Raw genomic sequence first — 25,253 nt, 5'->3', positions numbered from 1 at the left:
ATTAGAATCACTTGTTCGGTTGATTTTATTTTGCATACATATTTTCTCTCGATTCTCAATTCGAAAAACTGGATGATAATTCCAGGACGACTGCCAGTTTCGTTATATTGACTTATATCTTGATTTTGTGTGGCTGATCCTTAAACTTTTTACCTTTTTACAGTTTGCCTTTTAACTGTAGTGAATTGTTTTTTGCTTCAAAGAATAAGTAAAAATTATTAATTAAGGACAAAAACTCCAATAAGGAGTCCAGTTACATAGATGGTTTTGTAGCTTATAAAACTGTCTTGTTTTACAGATCAGTCTTGCTGTTTAAAGTTTCTCTTGATCCTTATATTTTCAAGATAATGGGCAAAAACTGAAAAGCAAACTGTTAAAATCAGTATTAAGAATCAATTAATACCCATTACAAGTAATTGACTAATGATTTCGGAAAAAATCATGATCAACCTGTGGTTGTAAGGTTGTCTTACAAACATTTATTTTCAGTTTCTATTATAGTTTCCAAGATAATCGGCTTGAACCAAAACAAAAGTTTAAAAAGCAAACAAAAGCAACATAAAAAATGGCCGTCAGTTTATGAACAAATGGGACATTTTTATAGAAAACTCTTGTCCTTATCAGATTTTTATTATCTTCAACTAAATGTAGTTTAATTTGTTTAAAAAATTGATAAGGCAGATAGCAAATCTGTTTTAGTTTTTGCCTTTGCGGTAATTTTGTTTTGTCAAATTGGATCTTTGGACGCATGTAATAAACTAGTTATCGCCAGACGGATTGTGGACAAATTATATATTTTTTTTTGATAAATGTAGAGGAGAGAGTTTAAAAGATACAAACCTACGAACGTTGGTCGAGAAACGTCAAGTTATCAGATATGCTCGCTTTATTCTTCGTACAGGTGAGCAAAAGATGCAACTCCGGTAAAATGTGCACTTTCAATTAAAAAGCTTATTGATACTAACAGGTTTGCTTTTTCTAAACAAAACCCTTGCAATATTCCATTTACAGTGTAAATATTGGTAACCGCTCAGGTACATTATATAAGTTATCTGTGTTTTGGAAATTCCTACGATTAGATGTTGTTCTTGTTATTTCAGTTATAACAAAATTGGAACAAATAGACAATGATTGATATTCATCTCCTATGTAAATATATCACCCGTTTTAGAGTATAAAATTAATGAAAATACTCTATCATTCTGCAAGATAAATATTATTTAATTATTTTGCAGCAAAATTATCATTATGTACGATATTTGAGCGTGTTGTTTACAATTTAGATAACTATCAAATAAAAATTCAGACTACAATTCTTTCATACAGCATATTAGTCTTTTTGTTTCAATCACATCATTTTCTCTTGATAGACTGACATGTCAAAGGCCGCCCAGGAATTTCGTGAGAAACTTCTTCAGCAGACAGCGGAAGACCTACGAGTTGAAGGTTAATCTTATGATGGCTATATTTCTTGTTTGAAATTATTCATGTTACATTTTCTTTACTTAGCACAAACACAATCATATAGTATTTAAGTACAGTATATGCAAGTTGTAATTTTTGATAACTTTGTATTACTTGTTATTGAAAGATACATGTATAAGCAAACTAGTGCAGACAAGGGGTTTCTTGATAACAGCTTCAGAAACTTGCATAAAATTTAAACCAAGCTTATTATTTAAAATATGGTAGAACAGAGAATCCATTTCAGGTATAGGCCTCAGAGTTCAAGTATTTCTAGGAATTTAAAAAAAAAGATGTGAACAATACAGACATTGTCATACTGTGATAGGAGAAACTCTATTTAACACCTCATTGAAAAAGAAACACTTTTGTAATATACTTATCACTTTATAGGAATGAATCCTTGATTATCATTATAACATAAGCAGATGTGATATGATTTTCAATGCGACGACTCTACAAAAGACACCAAATGACATAAAAGTTATCAACTGTCGGTCAACGCGCGGCCTTCTACACTACAATGAAGACAACCCATACCGCAAGTTAACTATGAAAAGTTTCAAAAAAAAAAATACTAAAATATAAGAAAAACAAACGGCCTAATGTATGTCAAAACAAAGTTATGATATAAAGCAACAAACGATACCAACGGAATTACTGTCTCCTGTCTACTGTCTATGCACATACAGGGTAGCGATGTTAAATATGTTTGCCGCAAAATTGTCAGCTCGTGTAAGGTTATACAACGAGGGCTTTAGCCATACTCATGTTGACAATTTTTGATAATCACCGACTCAATGGGCCATAATTGTTTTATTATACTGAACGAACAGTTTTAATTAAAAGTAAAATATGGTATCAAGTTCTCAAAACACTTAAATGATTTATATTAGAAAACTAATATGTGTCTATTAACATTTCGCGTATGTACAACAAATGTATACTCTTTCTGTAATATATAGATGACCGTGAAAAGGGCCGTTCACCAGATATATCGTCGACACTAGATGAATTTCCAAGCTTGTTTGGTATTGTTTCTTCGTCTCTTGATGGGCTACCTGCAACGTGAACGTTGCCATTTTGGTTTTTTTCGTCTGTGACGTCATATTTATGCGAGATAATTCGTGTACAAATCAAGAAACCCAAAAGGTTATTTGGCGGTAAATTATAGTCTTATTCACCACTGGTGAAGATTTTAACTGAATTATTCCATTTTACATAATAGCGTTTTAACCAAGGGAAGTGTTTGGAATATTTGTAAGGTATAATAACAACAAATAAAAAGCATGTATCTAAGACTATAATATCAACCAGTGCCCATACAACACCAATAGATTTACTGTAAAGAGGTCACAAACATTCAGAGAGAAAAAACGACCTTGTGTGAATCTAAAATACAGGTATCGTGAGAATGTAGAACGGTGATTATAAAAATTGTGTGAAACAATAATCTTTGTTGCATTTTAATTTATTGGTAACAAAATCATGATTCATTAAAAATTTATTACTGTCTTGAACTCGTAATCGTTAAGAATGTGCGTATTTCAAGGTTTGATAAGTTTACTAGGATCGTGTCTAAATCTAAGGGCTCGATAAAAAAAAAATTATCGCCGTAAACATTAGGTTGTTCTATACCGGTTGCAAAAAGGTTCATTCAAACTGTGCAACCAAAGTTGTGAATCTATGAGCGACTTAGGAACGGATGTAGGTAATTTGCCGTAACGACATCCAATACTTAGAGTTTCCGGTGTGAAACTGCAGTATCTAAATCTATTAAAGGACTATCATTGCTGTTTATATTTGATTTTTTTAAAGTAAGTAAGTATATTGTATAAATATTTGCAAAATATTCAGATATTTTTTATCATCTTATGAAGCAAAATATTCAAGCAATGAAAAGTGCTTTTTAATTCATCAATTAAATTGAATTAAGACGAGTCTATGCTGAATGTGACCTTTTTTATGTCAGTGATTCATAACAATACATAAACAAGTCTGCTATAAAAGGTGTACAAATGGTATCACTAGAATACCTATAAATTGTCGATAAGCTCACTTGCCAAAACGTATGTATATATTGTATAAGATATGATTCAAGCTTTTGTCATCTCATCCCACCACAGAAAGTATATATATCTAGCATATTTTACTTTGTTACTAGTATTAGAGAATGAGCCAAATTATAAAGTGGTTGGCTTTTTTTTGTTGTTACTTATATCACTTTTTTTGTTTATTGATTGTTACAAAAATCAAGCCGTTGTTTCGTTCGTTTTGAATTTGTCCTCATTTTTCATGTCGAAACGTTTCATCGCTGACTTTACTTTGTTTGTTTTAATCATTGTTTAACGCCGTGTGGTTACGTATCTTGATTGGATCCACTTTGTTTTGATTCTTGTATCTCATTAGCAATAATTGCTGATATCCCTATGTTATACTTTGCTGTTGAACAGTTTGAGCTTGTTATCAAAGGATGTTTATTTTAATTTTTGTAGACGATAATGTTCCAACTGAAATCAGATTAATGTCTGACAAAAAATCTCTCCCCTTGTACCTCAAATTATTAGAATCAGGCTCAGAGAAAAAGAGAGACATCAGGTTGGTTATTGTTGGGGAGAAAGGTGCAGGCAAAACATCGTTTCTTAAGCGATTATTTGAGGAAGAGATAGGAGAAGTGACAAGCACAAACGGAATCGAAATTCATAGAATAAAATGTCTGGCAGAATCTGATGACGGCATATGGAATAAACTAGAAGGTAATTTTTTTTTATCAAATTTTAATCCTACAGCAATTTATATTATTGTGTAGTACAATTAATATATGTCGGTCATCTTTTCATTAAACCTTAATTCATAAATTGGAACTAACACATGCCAAGATTACGCGTGTAAAGACAGACTCAAACATAGGTTTGGTTATCTATATTTCACGTTTACACTTCTGTACCTTGCGTTATAATTAGAAGGTTTGACTAACTAGAAAACCAGGTTCAACCCACCATTGTTTCTTAAAATGTACTGTGTCAAGTCTGGATTATGGCAGTTGTTATTAAATAGTCGGTTTCCAGAATGTTTTTTGTAGAAGTTCAGTGTTTCTGTTTCCGCGGTTTTGGTTTGTGACCCAGATTTGTTTCGGTTAAATAGATTTTTCACTATTAAACAGCGATATACAACCTTTGCAATTATTTGTAGTTGCATGAGTGAAACTAACTCATCGTTTATCTTTTCGCTCTCAGTTACTTAAAAGTGTGTTCTTTTTTATTTAAAAATCTGAATTTTCACTATCAGATGTCATGACTTATGTGGGAGCCTTACTTCAAATTTGGGTCATTTGTTTCTAAAGAACAGATAGATTAAAATCAAATTATGTAGGAATATCTAAAAGAACGATTGGCACTAAATTTTGTTTGTGATATCGGTTCTGAAGACATGTATAAAAGGAAAAAGCACAATACTTCACTCACCAGTGTTGTTACATCGATGCTGCATATCCTTTAGTGTTGTTTATGATGAAAGGCTACTTAGGACAAATTTTAAACAAGCTCACTGTATATATAAAGTCTTTATGGCACATTGAATGCAGGCTCACCTCAAGAGCTAGAGGTTATGGGTCAAACAAGACTAAATTTGGTATTTCCTGCTTGTTTGTGAAGAAAGCAGCATTTATAATCAAAAGAAAAGAAACTTGTCAATGTTAAGGCAGTTCGAATGACATAAAAGATGTTATAAGCTAAATGAGAACATTGTGCAATGCCAAAAATGTTAATATTTCCAGGATTCTTAAAATAATGATAATTGTTAATGACTAGATTGCAATAAAATATTTAGGTATTTTGTAAACTTTAAAAAATTCAATCATGGAACCGATTAAGACATCAATCTTACAATAAATTACCACAATGGTAGAATGCTAACTTTAATAAAAATATAAAACAACACGTTTAATAATTTATTGCGTCCGAAGCGCTTTTCTGGATTTACCTTCATCAGGAACGCTCAATGCCAAAAATTTGAAATCCGAAGATGTATAAGTACCGAAAATCGTTGAAGAGCTATATGTTAAAAATACCTAAAATAAATAGCCAAATTCATCTAAAGCCAACTTTGCCTGAGGGAGTTGAAACCTTAGTTTCATAATAATTTCAAAATTTATAAACGGACAATTTTAGTAAAGTTTGTTTAATAAGTGTATACAAAAGTAGAATACATTGATGAGCTATTTCAAAATATGCATTTCTTAAAAAAATCGGATTTGCTATACCTTTAGTAAATGATTTGAGTGCAGATCAATCTCCAAACCATTGTCACTTTTTGGTTTATACACGACTTACCTAACTTAGGGTAATTATAATTTTAATAGTAAATTTTTGGTTTCATTTTATTAAAAACAACACTAAAGGCATCAACGAAGAAGCCGAACTGCATAAAAGGCTGTTACAACCCTACGACGAAAGTCTTAAGAGCCAGGTTAATGTAAACAGTAAAGCATCAGTAGAAGGAACCGGGTACAAAATTGATAGTATCGACAAACCAACCAGTTCTAGTGCAAAATCTGTGAATTCAGCGTCTCAGTCACTTAATATATTACAACCTAAAAATGCATCTGTATCTCATGAACATCCATTTGAACAAGCAGAAAAGGAAATCAAAAGTATGTTACAATCAGAAGTTGACCTTCGTGATAAAGAAGATTATGCAACCTTACTCCTTTGGGATTTTGCCGGAGACACAGAATTTTACCAGACACATCAGACCTTTTTATCGCCAGATGCAATTTATATTGTTGTTACAAAACTTAACAAATCTAACGACATTGAAGCTCAAGGTAATGTTGTGTAATATTTTGAAGTACAAATAAGATTTATTTACTTAAAGACGGAGTTTTTAAGTGAATCTTTCTACAGTTTAATTTGTTAGTATCACGCCCTATGGTTTTGGATTACTTTTATTCGTTTTTGTCTACTCTTACCACTCAGAAATCTTTTACGATATATTTGTTTTCCAAAATGTAGTACATGAAACATATACAGATATTTCGTACCAAATAAACAGAACTAATATAAAAGTCCTAGACAATACAATTCTTGTTCTGTAATATGAATGATAAAAACAATATTGTGGTTTTGATATATCTTTTAGAAATGTTTGGATTATGGATGGACTCGATACATTGTTACTGTACACAGGAAAAACGTAATTCAAGCAATCATAGTACAAACCAACCCCTTTGTCCACCAGTCATTCTAGTTGGTACATGGAAGGATGAAGTTAAAATATCCGAGGGAGAAGAGGTATTGATTTTACATTGAATAACCTTTATAGATTGACATTCAGTTGTTCTAGAAGATTAGATAAAGATGATAAAGACAAATGATCGTGGAACTTACAAATAAAAAGAAATATGTGTAAATAGTTATCAAAAGTACCAGGATTATAATTTTATACGCCAGACGCGCGTTTCGTCTACATAAGACTCATCAGTGACGCTCAGATCAAAATTGTAATCCTTTCCATTTATTATTTGCTTCAGTATTAGTATATAAATATGATGTTAAAAACTTGACTCTCTAGTAAAAAAATAAACATAAGTTTTGATAACATCATATTAAAATATTTGACATACTTTTAGTCGATGTTCTTCAACAAAATGATGGATTATGAGCCACATGTATTTAGAACATAGATATTTTTTGAAAAATAGAACCCTTGCGTCAGTCGTTGTCCGTCGTCGTTAACGTTTTCAAATTTGGTTTTCTCTTAAACTTAATCGCAACCACAATTAGGCTGAATAATCATTGACGTATCTTATATATTTTTATATTATTATTCTTTTTATCCGAAACGAAACAGAAACATTGCCGGCATAAGAGTAAAATGCAATAATTGTCTTACACTTTAAAAAATCAAAATAGGAAGAGAATTGCTAACGAGGGAGGGTATGCAAAAATGATCATAATGTAGATATCTACCTATATCCTATTTTTCCACAAATAATCATCTTGTCTTCAAATGATAAATTTTGTCCTATTTTCTTGATTTCGCCTAATCGATAATTTTCTAAATATGCTGCTGAAATTTATGCAAAAAAAACGTACTTTAAGAAAATTAAGTATAAACGGTAATGACTGTTCTTTTCTTTCCTTATTGTTAATTTTCCTTTTTTTATAATCATAATACTACTCGTTTGTTTTGCCCGTATCTGTAGTGACGTTTTGGATTTTAATGATTTTGTTACAAGTTAGTAAAAACAAACTTCTATTATTGATTTATATATATTTGTTATACATATACGTATGGATTTTCTCAGTTTTACAACTGTATTTTGGCATTACACAAGGTCATGTTTTCCCCATCTATGAATGACATCTTTACACTGAATCCACGGCTGTTTGATGTGTACTAATTGATGTTTTAGTCTTAGATACATGAATTTGTATAATTTGTTATTGACTGTCAGTATCTACGAGTTCTCTCAGATTTGAACTTAGTGTCTATTTTATTGTGGAATATATAAATACCCTGCTTCTTCTGGTCTGTGTTTTTGTAATTTGTATTTCTGCTTTGAATCGGTCAGATAAGTTATTCCCTTTTCAACAGATTTTGATAGTGTGTCCATATGTTGTGCAATCCCATGCTAGGTGCGGCGACACATTTTATTTGTGCCTGCTACAATTCAGGCGCCTGTTATTCAGTAGTTGTCTGTTGTTACTCTATATCATATGTGTTCCGTTAGTTGTTTGTTGTTTTTTTTTCACAAAAATCAGGCCGTTAATTTTTTTTCATTGTTAACATTTGTCCTTTTTGGACATTTTATAGCTGACTTTTCCGTTTGAGTTGTGTTCATTGTTGAAGGCCGTATGTTGACTTATAGTTGTTAACGTAAGTGTACTTTGGTCTCTGGTGTAAGTAATCTCATTTTCCACTTTTTTTTAAAGCACTTATGTTGGTATATCCTTCCAAATTATATAGTACTTGATCATTCGGAAAATATAATTTTGTTTTTTTGTGGTGAAAATATGAATAATACATAACTACTGCATGACATTTGGGCAATTTAATGTCCACTAAACACATGCTCGTGTTACTATTTGAGCATTGATGGTTGTATTGTTATAGTCAATAATTGACTGCATACAGAAATTAAATAAGTTATGTCAAGAAAAAAATTTAAAAAATGGTCCTTGTTCGATGAGCAACAATTTTAGAACCACTGAATGTAATAAATTGAAATTCAAATAGAAGGTTTTGTAACAATAAATATATATGCTTATAAACATTGCTTTTGAACAATCGACGTAACAGATTGCGCCTTAAATCTTCATTGTGCAGTGTTTTTGCAGTTTGGTTGCTACTTAACAACTATAAGGGCTAGGTTAATCATGGGAGTTGCAAAGGAGAAGGTTCACGAAGGGTTGAAATTGGCCCTAAATTTTTTATGTTTTTAAATCCAGCCAAAAACTTACAAATTTCACGTAGAAATACTTGTGATAATACTATTAAGACAAAAATATATTTTCTGGCACTTACCTTCACAATTTTTGAAGCTATGATCCCTTAAGTAATCATCATTTGTATTTTAGGGTCAATTTTGGTACTTTTTTCCCATAATTTTAATTGTTTTTGGCATAATTAACTTTGGCCGCCATCCATGATCCAAAAAGTTTTTATATTGATAAATTCTGTATTCAAATTGGAATCTTTTGGTCACAACACATTTTGGGTCGTAAGTGGCGGCCGAGGTGTTTCTAAAGCTGTTAGGTCTGAAAATTGAACAAAACCATCATATTTTGAAAAAAATGTCCAAAATGGGCTTACTTTACTAAAATTGTACTTTAATGAAAAGAAGTGATGTATTTAGCAATAGGACTTTTGAGATAGACTCATTTACAAACCAAATTCTGACTTATTTTGGTGTTTTACGATTAAGTTAATATTCAAGGCCATGTTGTGCCATAAGTGAACCTTGTCCTTTTATAACAGCAGATGTGTCTCCTGTTGGTTAAGACATATGAAAAATGAACTTATTTTTTATTTTTTGTAGATTCAAAATGCATGTATGAAAAGGCTGGATACATACGCTAGAAATGTTTCAGCAGATGCATGCCGACACATAAGGGATGAATATACACAATTCATTTCAAACACAAAAGATAACAACGATGTATTCCATGAAATACGAAAAAGTATTCTAAAATTAGCAAGGACAATTAAAACATGGAATAAAGATTATCCGCTAAAGTTCATTCAGTTGGAAAAGCGCTTACAAGAGAAAAAGAAAGAGTTGCCAATCATTTCGATTCAGGAAATAAAACATCTTTCTGTTGATTCATCTAAGCCTTTAAGCGAAGCAGAACTTACTTTGTTCTTGAAGTATCACCATGAAATCCGGTCTTTGGTATATTTTGAGGATCTTCCTAATCATATCATTTTAGACACACAGTGGTTATCTGATGCCTTTAAATGTATTGTTACAGCAGAAAAATTTCAATTGAAAATAAAGACCTTTAAAAACAAGGAAAAGTGGGACGACTTAAACCAAAGAGGAGTTTTACACAGTGAGGTGCTCGGAGATATATTTAAAAACGAACAAAGTATTTTGTCTAAACATAAAGACCATATTTTGAAAGTTATGGAGAAATTTGACATCATTATACGTCCAATTACATCGGAAGAAGATGCTACTACAGAAATATCCTGCTACTATGTACCTTGTATGGTGAAAGAAAAACCTGAGTGTGACATATATAAGATGTTTAAGGTCACAGAAGACACCTGTAAGAAATCCACGTGGCTCTGTTTGAAATTTAATTTTCTTCCACCACATCTAATAAATCATTTGATTGCTTCACTGTGCCGGGAATATGAAGTTGCCAAAGTTGCGAAAACTAAACAGAAAAAAAACGAAATTGCCCTTTTCAGAGGTACTGCCATTTTTGACCTACAGAAGACAAGATTACAAAAATTACTAATAACAAAAAGTCCAAATTTAATTCAGATTCAAATTCTGGAATTTATGATGAGTACAATTATTAAAAGAGGTTCATACTCTCATATTACTGATTTCGTTGAGACAGAGATAACCAATATTATTAGTAAAAGATACAAAATGACAAATGTAACATTTGAGAGAAAGTGGGAATGTGGCTTGGTAAATCTAGATTCTGTAAAAGGTTCAAATGTCTTTATTGAAGAACATAATACAGAATATTTCTGTGAGGCCTGTACAGCAACACACAAATTGAATAATGAGTGGTCAAAACAGCATGTAAGTTTAATTGAATTATTTCAGAAATAATAAGAAAAACACTTACAAGTGATTTATTCAGCTATTTTGTTTTTAAATTAAAACATGTTGGCTGGCTTGAACCTGGTGGGATACTGTAATCTCGTGGTATATGTCTTTTTTTCGTGCACGTTTGTGTTTTTGCTTCATTTGTCGTTGTTTTCCATCAGTAACCATTGAATTGATTCAAACAAATTTGGCATAAATGATCTTTTAATAAATTGTATAAATTAATTCGTGTGAGTCTTTGACAAAGCATACACATTGGAATGAGAAAATACGACTATTAGTATTGAAATCTATGCAAGTTCTTGCATTTTGAACACCAATTATGCGTTTCGTCTACAAAAGATGTATCAATGACGCTCGAATAAAAAAAGAAGAAAATCCAAATTAAAGAAACTTCTTTTTTTACCAATCATATCTAGCTTCTAAAGTTTGTGGTTTTTATATCCCGCTTGGAATACAAAATGTCCGTTCGTCAGTCCCGTTTCCCCCACATGATGAATAGTGAACCACTTTTTGGAATTAATAGAAATTTTATGGAATGTGTTAAGCCATTGAAGAAAAGTTAATTGAAATATATTTTCTATTCCTGAGAAATTTTACTATTGACTTAAATGTTAAATTCAATTTTGGCCGTTTTAATTTAAACAATTCCAAACTTCGGTCCTTGGAATATGTTTTGAAAATGGCAATTTAGATTCAACTTTTAAATTCATTATAGTATACAACTGTGAGTCAGGGATGAGGACTATTACTGGCAAATGTAATCGATTTATAATCGATTTCATGAAGAATTTTCGTGTGATCGATCAATAAACGATTATTCTATTGTTTTGTATCTAATCGATTGTAATCGATTACTTTATCAAAATTTATTAGATTACTTTTTACTTTTTACTGTCAATTTCATGCTTCAAATTTTTAACAGCTAAAATTATGTTGCTCAACATTGTGTAGTGAAGCATTGTTTCCAAATTTAATTTAAGTTGACAGTTGTTTTCTGGATGGAATCTCTTACTGAGGATGCGAAATATTCAAAAAATCTTGCAGTTTTGACTATCAACATATTCATTAATAACTCAATGAGAGATGACAGCGGGGGACTTAGTTTAACATAGGACCCTATTGGAAATATATACAAATGTCTTCTTTTAGAGAACCACTGAATGGAATGAAACTACACATGGCATGAATGTTCGTTATAAGGTGTTGACCAAGTGTTGTTACTTTGTAGCCGATCCATCATCCAAGATGGCTGCCAGCGGGGGACTTAGTTTGACATAGGACCCTATGGGAAATGCATACAAAAGTCTTCTTAAGAACCACTGAATTGAATGAAATCAAACATACCATGAATGTTCCTTTCGTTATGAGGTGCTGCCCAAGTGTTGTTACTTTTAGCCAAATTTTATATTTTTTTATATGATTTCAAAAACTCAAGTAGAATCAGGTGAGCGATACAGGCTCTTGAGAGCCTCTAGTTTTTTATTGTCAAAAGGATGTTGTGAACTTTTTAAACTTTAATATATATCAAAACATTATCAACTATTTATCTTTTATTGAAAATTATGCTTTCAGAAATTTAGATATAAATAAGCTTACTACTCTTATGTGGTAATAAAACTTAATTCAAGGCACATTTCTTATTTTAAATCTTTTTTTCTTATTTCAATACAAAAGGTCTTGATTTATTGATAAGCACATCCATTTGTGCCAAAAGCTTGACATACAATTAAATTTTATAGGTGATCTGATTGATCATAATACAGCTTGAGACAGTAGATAGAAATAAGACAGTTGGTAAACTCTAAAATCTTATAAATACATTCTATTTTATCAGTACTACAAACTGATGAATACATACATAATAATCTATACTATAGAATTACATATTTTCATTTCAAAATAGGTACAATTCCCTCAAACTATTTTACTAAAGTAACCGAAATGTAATCGATGACAACATCTTTATTTTTGCTGTAATCGATTAAATTACGATTACATATAATCGAAAATGTCTTCGATTATAGATTACTGTCGATTACTAGAACAAATGTAATCAATTACAATCGATTACAATTATAGGTTACGAGTCTTGAGTTTTTAGAGATTCGTGAGTCTATTGATCACTTATTTGGTTTGTAGTTGATAGCTTAAAACATATGTTTTCCAGTATTTACAAGACATTTACACATTTTCATTAAAATAATTAACAGATCAAGTTAATTTTTGTGAATTTCTATTTCACAATCAAAGAGTTACATCCCCTTTTTTAATTATGAAATTTGTTAGTTTCTGAATTTCTGCTACGAATATGTCTTTTGTCACTTCAATTTCTCTCTTGTTTTTGCGATCATTTAAATAAAAAAGTTGAAGATACTAAAATTAGAACTTGAGGATGAAATGCATTAATTGCTTTCTTTCTTGAAAACCAAAATTCATTTGACAAAAGCTTATAAACTGACAAAAATGTCAAGATCTATTTTCCTCTTAATTCACATATAATCCAACAAGTTTATAAAGTTAGTGATACAGGCGCACTTGGGCCTCTTTGGGTTTTTTTTCTCCTTTATAAAATCCAATTATACATGGGAGGTATTTGTTTATGAATGGGAATTCTACACCGTTTATAATATAACACAGATATGTCTATCTTCCTTTCAGGGTCATAGAAAAGGCATCAAAAGGCGAAAAAAGGATGAAAGAAGGTCGTCCAATAAAAAGGTAAATTCAATGAAAATACAGTCAAAGGTAAATTGATTTGATTGGCTGAAAACTTTTCAAGCAGAAGCTGTTCCTGCATACCAATGCCTAAACTTTACAGACTTATAATAAGTGAAATAAGCACTGATTTAACATAACCACACTGTTGTCCCGTGGAGCCAAGAATGTATTTTTTTCATTTACCAAGAAGGACACAGGATTGGCCGACCATAAAAAAAATGATGCCCTGTTCCTTTTCCTTCCTTTCAATCTTGAAAAAAAATATGGTTTTGACTTGGTACTTTATGTTCTTAAACTATGTTACCGAATAAATGATTTTAAAACCCCAAAAATTGTATGATTTTATTAGATTAGACAGGCTAATGTTTGTCCCTCGTGTATTCGTATAATATATATCATAATCCTAAGTACCACTATCCAACACTGCTTCTTGGTTGTTAAAGAAATACTTGAACTAAGCATCAATATACAGGATGAACTATATGCATTGTATAGAGTAAGTTAGAAATGTGTCCTAAAATAATGATACAAACGACAAAAAATATGTAATTGTTACAATATTATGTGTCCATACGTGAAGTAATAGTTATAGGTAGGAATCGTGATCATTGTTTGACTTTATACTTGGCAATAATTTACTGATGTTTTTCAATTATCGAGAGAATTAGACATTTAGTTTCCTGAAAACAATCATTTATATTTTCGATTTGTTTCAGCAGTCCCGAAGTTTTGAAAAATCAAATTCTGAAACCACTGGTAACAAGGAAACAGTTTTCACAGAGGTAACGAAACAATAGATGATAAATGAGAACTTTTTATTTGAACTTGATTATTTAAAATATATATACGTTAACCCAATACCATTGCTTAATCAAAGCGGAGGCATATTGTGATGTTGTTTTTACATATCTTCGTTCGTCCTTTCGCTCAAATAATATAAGGCCACAAGGGGATACTACTTGGCGTACATCGTAGCCCTCATTTTTGTTGTCTTGAATGTTTTAACCTAATCTTCTCCTATGAAACTACCGACAAAACTACAAAAAAATATAGGGTGAATGATCCTTAGAATATCTAGTATATATTCTTTTGTTTTGTCCACCAGTCAACAAATAGGGCTGACATGGCTTAAAGTATAACATAGGGGTAAATGCATTATTGTTTTATTACTTGAAAGATATTATATAAAAATAAAAGTGCAGAATGCTCATAAAAACAAAGCTACTTTCTTCCTGTTTTCGACAAAATTAAATGACGACTTCTTAATGAATTATTGTTGGTAACGATTTTAGGGCATACGATACAGTTTTGATTCCATGATGACATTTTGATGAAAATTTGCATATAGGCTATTTTTCATCTGATTAAATCAAATACGTAATAAAAAATATACCTTCATGTGCTACTTTTTGAGTAAAATGAGGTCGAAATTTCAGATATTTGCTCAAAATTTAGATTTGTTATCGTATTTTTCCTTCCGAAAGAACACAGAACTTTTTGTTTTGAAAGATAAACACTGGATGTTTTTTGTTGAATTGTTTGTAATTTCTGTTTTATATAAATGTTCTATACATTTTATTTTTACAAATAACTCATAATTATTAAATGTTCGGGATTGTTGGAAAAAAGCGTCATTTTTTCCTGTATATTATTTATCAAATAAAAAAAAAATGCTCTATTGACCTTTTTATGAAAATTGGTATACATAATCTTCATACGTAATCAAACCAAATGTCAGTTTGACGTAAGGAAAATAACAATTTACGTTAGCAACGTCATTACGTCCCCTGTAACTGTACCGTATGCGCTAACGTTCATGTTTTCCCTGAATTTATAAAAACTACATTAGATATATAGAATATCTGCAAAAAAGTTTCATGACCATACATATTGGATGACATTTTAAGAACTTATAGCCCGAACCAACTTTTCTTAACTATGTTTCCAGTTTTCCGTATACTTTGTCAAAAATGTTTTCCTCTGATATAATTGAAAAATATTTTTAAAATGTGTTGAACAAATATCTAGTAAATTTCTTCGTGTTTTCCCGGTCAGTCAACAAACATTGCTGCCATGGCTAAATCTATTACATAAGGGTAAGTGATTGTCATATATCTTTACAATTATATGTTTTAGAGAAAATCAGTCACGGCAAATGTGCAAAGAAAGTCAAGATCTACTTATTTCATACACTTTTCAAATATTATCAGAATTCTAAAGGACTTATTGGCCTAAAGGTTGCATTTCTGTAAATATTGGCAATGTGATTTCCCTTAGGAACTCCTTTTACAGCTAAATCTGTACCACCCTTACTTGGAATACTTTACTAAAAATCATATTCTAGAATAGAAGGTTCATATGCACTAGAAGTGTTTTGGAAGGTCAAAATATAGGGCTGTGCGGCATATTTTCAACGTTTATATGCCACGAACTTCTAAGAGTTTAAACTATTACTAAATTTCTTAACTATACCTACCTCGACTATAGAGCTACCACATATTTCGTTATAAACAATATTCACATCTATATTTACTGGCAACATTCCCAAGTTATGTCTCTATGAGATGCAACCTACAGATCATAACTGGAAACAAGTATGTTAACAAAATCAATTATCTATGAATATTCAATATCTCCCTAAAAGAGGCGTGGTTTGAGAAACATCTGTCTTTACAATGTTTCAATCTTGAGATCTACGGGAATATTAGATTTCAGAAATAGTCTTTTGAATGACTCTTTATTTGGGATAATGTCGATTAAAAACTTTACCATGTGTTTTTTTTAAATACTACGGAATTATTTAGACCAAACTTGGTTTTGATTTAATCAAGTGTGAGATGATTTTGAACACTGTTGCTAAAAACTTAAGAAGCCTATAGTTGCAGATTATATCATAATATGTTTTCATCAGACTCGGACTTCTCTTGAACTGAATTTTAATGTGCGTATTGTTATGCGTTTACTTTTCTACATTGGCTAGAGGTATAGGGGGGGTTGAGATCCCACAAACATGTATAACCCCGCCGCATTTTTGCGCCTGTCCCAAGTCAGGAGCCTCTGGCCTTTGTTAGTCTTGTATTATTTTAATTTTAGTTTCTTGTGTACAATTTGGAAATTAGTATGGCGTTCATTATCACTGAACTAGTATATATTTGTTTAGGGGCCAGCTGAAGGACACCTCCGGGTGCGGGATTTTCTCGCTACATTGAAGACCTGTTGGTGACCTTCTGCTGTTGTGTTTTTTCTATGGTCGGGTTGTTTTCTCTTTGGCACATTCCCCATTTCCATTCTCAATTTTATTTCAGGTACGTTGTCGTGTACAAGGAAATATAAGTACAAACTTAAAAGTGTCTGACGTTGTTACCAGAACAGGAAGCTCGAAAGTGGTAAGTTGTGCAACAATTATTGTTTTGACTAAATACAATAAAAACTAAATTTGGCATTTTCACGAATCGCTATTTGAGGTTACAGTAGTTACTGATTTATCAAATTGCATAAATCAGTTAATTAGACCAAAATAAATGTTAAAAAACTTTGGGAATTGCACGAACTTCACAACGATTGAGCCGGTATGTCGACAGTGTTATAATCGTTCATTTTTAATGCATCACCTACATGCGCATTAACAATCACTTGAATTTCTCAAAAAGATTATATCTATGTTCGCTTTTTTTCTCTTTTTTTATATAGAGCCATATGTATGATCCTTATTAATTGTGGACTACGTTTTTTAAAGTTTACCTGGCCGACCATACATTTCTTAGAAAATGATTGGGAAATTTGTTAGTTTAGAACTTGCACAATCATAATGACCCTATTAAAATTCCAAATAACATCCTGTATATATCTGTGCTACACTTTTCAATGATGTTGTCGTTAAAACAATCTTCACCTCGAATTTGACCTCGCGAACTTTTTATTGGGTTTGTACTTACAGATTTACATGAGCAGCACGACAGGTGCCACATGTGGAGCATGGTCTGAATATCATTTCTGATAACCTGAGATCACCAAAGTTTTAGTATGGCGTCGGTGTTGCTCAGTTTTTAGTTTTTATAATGTGTTTTGTGTACTGTTTTATATCTGTTTGTCTGGTGTTTTTTTTTCAGCCATCAAGTTGTCAGTTTATTTCTACCTTATAAGTTTGAATTTCCCTTGGTCTTTTGCTGTATTTAACCCCTCCATCTACAAAAATATGTGTGTATAAAAATGGTATAAATTTATGCATTTGACATAGGTTAATTTTTCAACAGAACATACAAATACTGTTCGACCTAACATATACAATTAAAGATCTCTTCTTATTTCATATGAGTCGGAGTTCCTTCAGATACTTGTTAAAAACAAGAAGACCAAAAAATAGATGTCATTTAATTTCACATTCAGATATATGGATGATTTTCTGTCCATTAACAACCCACACTTTTCGGATTGGGTTCATTTAAAACATTCCCCAGCATTCGAAATTAAGGAAACAACAGCCAGGTCTTCCTCCACATTAGGTTTAGACTTAAACCCCGAATTCGACATACACAGTCATCTCGTAAGTCCCAGTACCAGAATCTATGATTTTTCGTACTTTCGTGTTGTTTATTCTTTAGTTTTCTATGTTGTGTCATGTGTGCTGTTGTTTGTTTGTCTTTTTCATTTTTAGCCATGGCGTTGTCAGTTTGTTTTAGATTTATGAGTTTGACTGTCCCCTTGATATCATTCGTCCCTTTTTTAGGAGCAATATACCAACTTCACATGGAATATACATTTCCCAACTTATTCGGTATTCAAGAGCAGCTTTAAGCTACTGCTCAGACTTTGTAAAATGTCACAAGTGTCTGAGTAGAAAATTAATGATCCAGGGATATGTCAAAGAACATGCCGCCCTAAAAACCTTCGTAGTAAGGTACAAAGACCTTTTTTATATATATTTCGTATCAACTTCACAAATAATACACGATGGTCTTTAGTATATTTTCTAGGTACTAACGTTGTTTATCCTCTAAATAATGTTCTATAGTATTTTTCATTTGGTGTTTTGAATATTAATTTTACTATTAAGTCTACTTTTGGTCTTGAATATCATCTAAATGACGTGCTATAAACTCATCATAGATACCAGGACTAAATTTTGTATATACGCCAGACGCGCGTTTCGTCTACAAAAGACTCATCAGTGACTCTCGAATCTAAAAAAGTTAAAAGGGCCAAACAAAGTACGAAGTTGAAGTACATTGAGGACCAAAATTCCTTAAAGTTTTGCCAAATACAGCTAAAGTAATATATGCCTGAGGTAGAAAAGCCTTAGTATTTCAAAAAATTCAAAATTTTGTTAACAATTAATTTATAAATATAACAAAATCAATGATAATTCATGTCAGCACGAAAAGTGCTGACTACTGGGCTTGTGATACCCTCGGGAAATAAATCTCCACCAGCAGTGGCATGAACCCAGTGATTGTAAATAAACTCTTCATAGATACCAGGACTAAATTTTGTATATACGCCAGACGCGCGTTACGTCTACAAAAGACTCATCAGTGACGCTCGAATCTAAAAAAGGCCAAACAAAGTACGAAGTTGAAGAGCATTGAGGACCAAAATTCCTAAAAGTTTTGCCAAATACAGCTGAAGTAATCTATGCCTGAGGTAGAAAAGCCTTAGTATTTCGAAAAATTCAAAATTTTGTTAACAGTTATTTTATAAATATAACCATATCAATGACAATTCATGTCAGCACAAAAAGTGCTGACTACTGGGCTTGTGATACCCTCGGGGAAATAAATCTCCACTAGTATTTTTTTCATTTGGTGTTCTGAATATTACTTTTACTTTTAAGTCTATTTTTTGGGAATTTCCATTTGACGTGGCTCGGTATTTATATATCGCGCCATTGCGTTATTGTGCCATTGATTTTTTTTTTTTGTATTCTTGTCCTACATTTTTCTTATGTGCTTTGTCTATATGTCTCTTTGAGCTTCGTGTTACATTTTTTTTTAAAGTGGTTAAGTATATAACACAATGTAGACTGCTCTACATCTATTTTAACATTTTTACCTATGATGTCTGTTTGTTTTGTTTAAACATCGTTGTCAATATAGTGAAATTTTATGCGACTGTCATACAAGTGAGCGGTTTTGGCTACCCGGGTTTTAATCAACAATTTTCTATTTAAGAAAATACCTGTACCAAGTCAGGAATATGACAGATAATATTAGTTCATTTGATATGTGTGAGCTTTTAATTTTTGCCATTTAATTAAAGAATTTCAATTTTGAATTTTCCTCAGTATTTTTGTAAAACAAAAATCGTTTCTAGTAACACGTTTTTGATATTCTTTAATGTTCATTTTAGTTTTCAAAAGAGGAATTTAATTTTGCAAAGATGGGAATGATTGTACTGAATATTCTTGCCGATGTTTTATATGATCTTCTTAAACAAGACAAACAAAATGTGAAGCCTAGGAGTGAATGTGATATAACGTACTTGTCAAAAGAGCTATGGAGTCTTAATAAACATATTCCGAGTAATTCAGGTGGCCGCAAATATCCTTGGGCAAAGACATTGCATGATATAAAGAATACTGATACAGCTACTGGAGATGACATAGAGCGAATACGACTTACCAGGAATGAACTTCAACACTCTACGACATATGCACTTGAAGATAAGCGTTACAATGACCTGTGTCATATTATAGAGGATCTTTTAAAACGATTTGATAAACGCAACAATCCAATGAAGCTGTATTCAAAACGACTCAATGATGTTTTAGCTAGAACAATTGCAAATGAGGAAGTGAATGAAATTCATCATCAAATTGAAAATGAAATTAAAACACAATCGGGTAAGATTGATTTGAAAATCACATGATTTCATCATCCATGCTCTACTTTTCATAATTTTTTAACAGTCATTTATTAAATCTATAGTTACCAAAACATGTATTTATAAAAATGATTAAAGCTATGTACGCAAATAAGAAACTCATATATATTTTACTTTTATTTTATAGAGGTCTAAATGATATAAGTTTTATATGAGTAAATAAACTCATTATAGAGACCATGAATGAAATATAGTATTACCGCTTGACGTGCGTTTCGTCTCCAAAAGACTCACCAGTTACGCTCGATTCAAGAAAAGTAAAAAATGCAAAATCACTGGGCTGGTGATACCATTTGGGAATAAAGCTCCACTAGCAGTGTCATCGACCCAGTGGTTGTAAATAAACTTATCAGGTCGTTTTTCGTGTTTTGCCATGACATTGTCAGTTTATTTCCTCTTATAAGTTATCCCTTCAGTATACTAGTACAACGTGCATTATTTTGACGTATTTCTGAGTAAAACAGTAAGTCTGAACAAATTTGAAAACAGTGAGACCATGAATTGATTAAAAAAATATGTTCATAGAAATTTTGAAAAAAAATGAACAGTATCTTCTAGTGAAGATGACTACATACCGAATATTGTAAGTACACCACTTTTATTTAGTACACTTTATGAAACGATAATAATTATTAAAAAACAAACGAAATAGTTATCCGGTACCAAGCTTATAATTTAATGAGCCAGACACGCGTTTCGTCTACATAAGACTCATCAATGACGATCCGATCAACAAAATTGGAAAGCAAAACAAGTAACACGTTGGATAGTTGGATAGCATTGATGACCCAAAATACCAAAAACTGTGCCAAACAATGTTGTACAAAGAGTGGTCTAAATGGTCGTTAATCATGCAGAAAGAATTGCACTCTCCTAATGTGGCTACTAGTTTTAATTAGGATGATTTCTTACAAAGTTTAAACCGCAATACAGTAACCAATATGAATGTAGAAGTATACGAGTACATACAAAATATTTTCAATCAGAAAAAAAACACATCCAGTAAATTAGAAAGAACCTAGGCGGTGTTCTAATGTACCATTAAAATTAGAATTGACCTGATTGATTTTTCTTGTTACCTTGATTTTTGTATTTTAATTGTGTTTTTTTAAGAAATAAGGTTTTGATATAATTATTATGCAATGATGGTTTCATTTAATTTCAGAACTGGAACTTGTTGTGGAAGTTAAACACACACGAAATAAATAAGTAACCATCATGATAACAGACTTGAGAACTCATCTATGTTTTTCTGCTATTTCGTTTTTACAGATGAATTTGTGTTATTGTTTTATAAATAATTACATTGTGTAGTATATGTTATAAAGAACTATCTAGATTCAATGTAAAATAAAACAGTCTAATCATATTTCTTTATTAGATGACCTTACATTATCTTATATACACTAAATGTGTATTTTATTGCCAATAAAAGCCATTCTGCAGAAAAAATTACAGACGTTAGCAATATTCAAGATGACATTGACACATTTAACTACCTTTGATACTACATCAAACAATAGCAAGAAAAAAGTGATTATTTAAAACTATACTAGTATGTACATACACATTTATGCATGTGAGTAAAATGAAAAAGTTTGAGTTTATGATTTGTATATAAGAAATAAGAAGTAATATCCCTTTCCTACTGGAAATTTAGTACAATGTAGAGTCTTCCGTAAAATCAGAATATTCTAATTTTTAGCAGTACATATTGTAAATCGTAGTAGTGTCCTGAGTCGTACTGAATTCTTATTCTTACTGTGAGAAGTTTTGATTCTTTAAATGATTTGTAAAAACCTAGCCCTTCATTCGATTTCGAAAATATTGTTTGTTCAGAAATTGAAACAAACAACCCAATATACCATTGAATATTATAAATGTACATTTTGACTAATTTCATTCCTTCAAAAATAGTAGAAAATTGATAATATGGTCTGCGGTCAATAAGGATATATCGACCTAAAGAAGTGTATTAACCTCGTGTTTCGTCCTCATTCGATATTCTTCTTTTAGGCCAAAACATCTTTGTGCCGACATCATACAAAGGCTATCATTGTGGGATGTTGTTTTTCGTATTTTGTTTCTATTTTCTAAATAGCTTAGAAATTGTATACTATTATAATAACATAGTGTCTTATGCTATTACTGTACAATGTATTGTATATATTTTGTATATAACTATGAAGACTTTTTAAAATAAATATTATTATACAAAATGTATGTAGATTGGTATACAGAAATAAGAAGATGTGGTATGATTGCCAATAAAACAAGTTTATATCCCAGTCACTATGTGTTAAAAGTAAACAATTATAGGTCAAAAATACGGCCTACAACATGGAGCCTTGGATCACACCGTACAGCAAGCTATAAAAAGCACAACATGACTAGTGTAAAATAATTCAAACAGGAAAACCATGTAATCTATATAAAAATGGTATAATAGATATGATTATCGATATTAAGTGATTTAGTTAAAACTTTGGATAGATGTTTTGCACTTTGGAGTTTCCTTTAAAGTCATATGAAACCTCAAATTAAAATTTTTTTTTTTTTTTTTTAACAAAATGGATAGTTGGCATTATAAAACTTATGTACATATACTTTTTTTATGAAGAAAATTCTTTAATTTGTCCACATTTAGAAGAAGTTTACTTTTTTTAATTGCTTATTTCCAGGAAGCAATTCGCCGACATATTTTCCGTATTCAACGTGACCTTAGCGTGACCCATTTTGTAAAATTCCGGTGATCGCAATATGTTAAAAACATGTGCTCAGTATCCATGATTCTATGTTGATTGTTTACTATAAGGTGACAATCAGTTGACTACGGCTTCATAGCACGACAATTAATAAGCTGCTATTTTCACTTCATAACAGACAGAGAGAAAAAAAATTACGATTATATATTTACATTTTAGCGTAAATAATGATGAAATCGTGCACAGAAGACTAAGTTTATAATATATACATGCATTAATTCAAGAATTGGATAAACATTACTTCTCACCAGTCACTCGCCAGGTAAACTAAATTTGCGACAGTAAAACTACCGATGGACGTCCTTAAAGCTTCAAATACAATACAGTTATCTCTTAAATACTAAAACTATTTGCTTATAATAGTCAAGGCATTCAATAAGAATATTCCCAAAAATTTAGATTTTTTTTTTTGCCTATTATCCGAAAAACTTTAACACTGTAAGAAACTGTAAATCAAAAAAAGGAGTTTAATATCTGCCATAATCACATTTGACCATGTTGACTGAAATTGCAAACTACTTCGTAAACAATATTTCCATGTAAAGGAAATTCAAGAAAATTGAGGATTCCCTTAGTCCAAAAGTAACGAGATATATATAATGTATATATGTCTCCTGTTATATACAAAAGAAGATGTGGTATGCGTGCCAGTGTACAATTCCATCCACAAGTAAAGTGTCTATAAAAAAGTTAACAATTAAAGGTCAAAGTACGGCCTTGGCTCACATCGAACAAAAAACTATAAAGGGCATAAAAGTTACTAATGTAAAACTACTCAAACAGAAAAACCAGCGGTCTGATATATATTCATACATTTGCGTTTTGCAAAGGTTCTAAACTTCACCCTGATCTGAGACAGTAGTGTAACATTACAATATAAAAATAACATAAATGCATCATCTGCCAGGTGCTTCCCCCTTCGGTCAATTGGACACAGTTATGAAAAGGATACAATCGATAAATTAATTTTCTGGTATCTGAAAATAAAGAATTGCAAAAACTTGTCCCTTGTGAGTTTATGTATTGTCGATTTCGGCTGTTGAAAGCTATAAAAGATATACAAAAAATACTAAACTTCAACTGATCAAAAAGTTCAGAAGTAATATCAACTGACCATTTTGATAATTTGATAATATTTAGAAGAGAGGGACGAAAGATACCAGAGGGACAGTCAAACTCATAAATCGAAAATATGTGCATGCCCCAAGTCAGGAGCCTGTAATTAAATTAACGGTACTAATTTTCTTGCACCAGATGCGCATTTCGACAATACATGTCTCTTCAGTGATACTCGTGGCCTAAATATTTGAAATCCAAAGCTTATATAAAAGATGAAGAGCTATAATCCAAAAAGTCCAAAAAGTATAGCCAAATTCGTCAAAGAATCAGAGCTATGCATGAGGGAGATACATTCCTTAATTTATAATAATTTCTATCATTTAGTAACAGCAAATTTTAATAACACAAAAAATCCGTATTTTCATGCCAGTACCGAAGTACTGGCTACTGGGCTGGTGATACCCTCGGGGACTAATAGTCCACCAGCAGAGGCATCGATCCAGTGGTAGTAATTAAATTAACGGTACTAATTTTCTTGCACCAGATGCGCATTTCGACAATACATGTCTCTTCAATGATGCTCGTGGCCTAAATATAGTGGTTGTCGTTTGTTTATGTATTACATATTTGTTTTTCGTTCATTTATTTAATTAAAATAAGGCCGTTAGTTTTCTCGTTTGAATTTTTTTACATTGTCATATCGGGGCCTTTTATAACTGACTATGCGGTATGGGGCTTGCTCATTGTTGAAGGCCGTATGGTGACCTATAGTTGTTAATGTCAGTGTCATTTTGGTTTCTTGTGGACAGTTGTCTCATTGACAATCATACCACATTTTATATTGACAACGCCAAGGCTAAAAATGATAAAGACAAACAGACAAAATATAGTACACATGACCACCAAAAATGTGGGGGTGATCTCAGGTGCTCCGGAAGGGTACGCAGATCCTCCTCCACATGTGGCACCTGTCGTGTTGCTCATGTTTTAACAAATCCGGTAAATAGTCTTATTCGGTAGATCACATTCAACACAGGGAAAGGGATTATAGTTACGACGTAGGGAACATATCT

General features: G+C 31.5%; 1 protein-coding gene across 14 annotated transcripts in view; it reads left to right on the top strand.

Annotated features, from left to right (window-relative positions):
* LOC139524664 (uncharacterized) overlaps window positions 1-22,575 on the top strand; it is a 71,431-nt gene extending 48,856 nt beyond the window's left edge. For 12 of the 14 annotated variants that reach the window (XM_071319644.1, XM_071319649.1, XM_071319657.1 and 9 more), the window contains 10 exons: window positions 1,371-1,446; window positions 3,960-4,220; window positions 5,864-6,289; window positions 6,604-6,755; window positions 9,506-10,729; window positions 13,418-13,477; window positions 14,194-14,259; window positions 16,783-16,863; window positions 19,823-20,315; window positions 21,522-22,575. In XM_071319644.1, the coding sequence (XP_071175745.1) occupies window positions 1,371-1,446; window positions 3,960-4,220; window positions 5,864-6,289; window positions 6,604-6,755; window positions 9,506-10,729; window positions 13,418-13,477; window positions 14,194-14,259; window positions 16,783-16,863; window positions 19,823-20,315; window positions 21,522-21,565 (2,883 nt within the window). In that variant the 3' untranslated portion in view covers window positions 21,566-22,575. The remainder of the gene's footprint in view (window positions 1-1,370; window positions 1,447-3,959; window positions 4,221-5,863; window positions 6,290-6,603; window positions 6,756-9,505; window positions 10,730-13,417; window positions 13,478-14,193; window positions 14,260-16,782; window positions 16,864-19,822; window positions 20,316-21,521) is intronic. The other 2 variants (XM_071319650.1, XM_071319645.1) reach the window with 1 other exon arrangement.
* Window positions 22,576-25,253: the final 2,678 nt, after the last annotated feature.

This window comes from Mytilus edulis, chromosome 5, assembly GCF_963676685.1.
Source record: "Mytilus edulis chromosome 5, xbMytEdul2.2, whole genome shotgun sequence".
NCBI classification, from domain to species: Eukaryota; Metazoa; Mollusca; class Bivalvia; order Mytilida; family Mytilidae; genus Mytilus; species Mytilus edulis.
The sequence above is the reverse complement of the archived record's forward strand: the minus strand, read 5'-3'. Positions and strand labels throughout refer to the sequence as shown.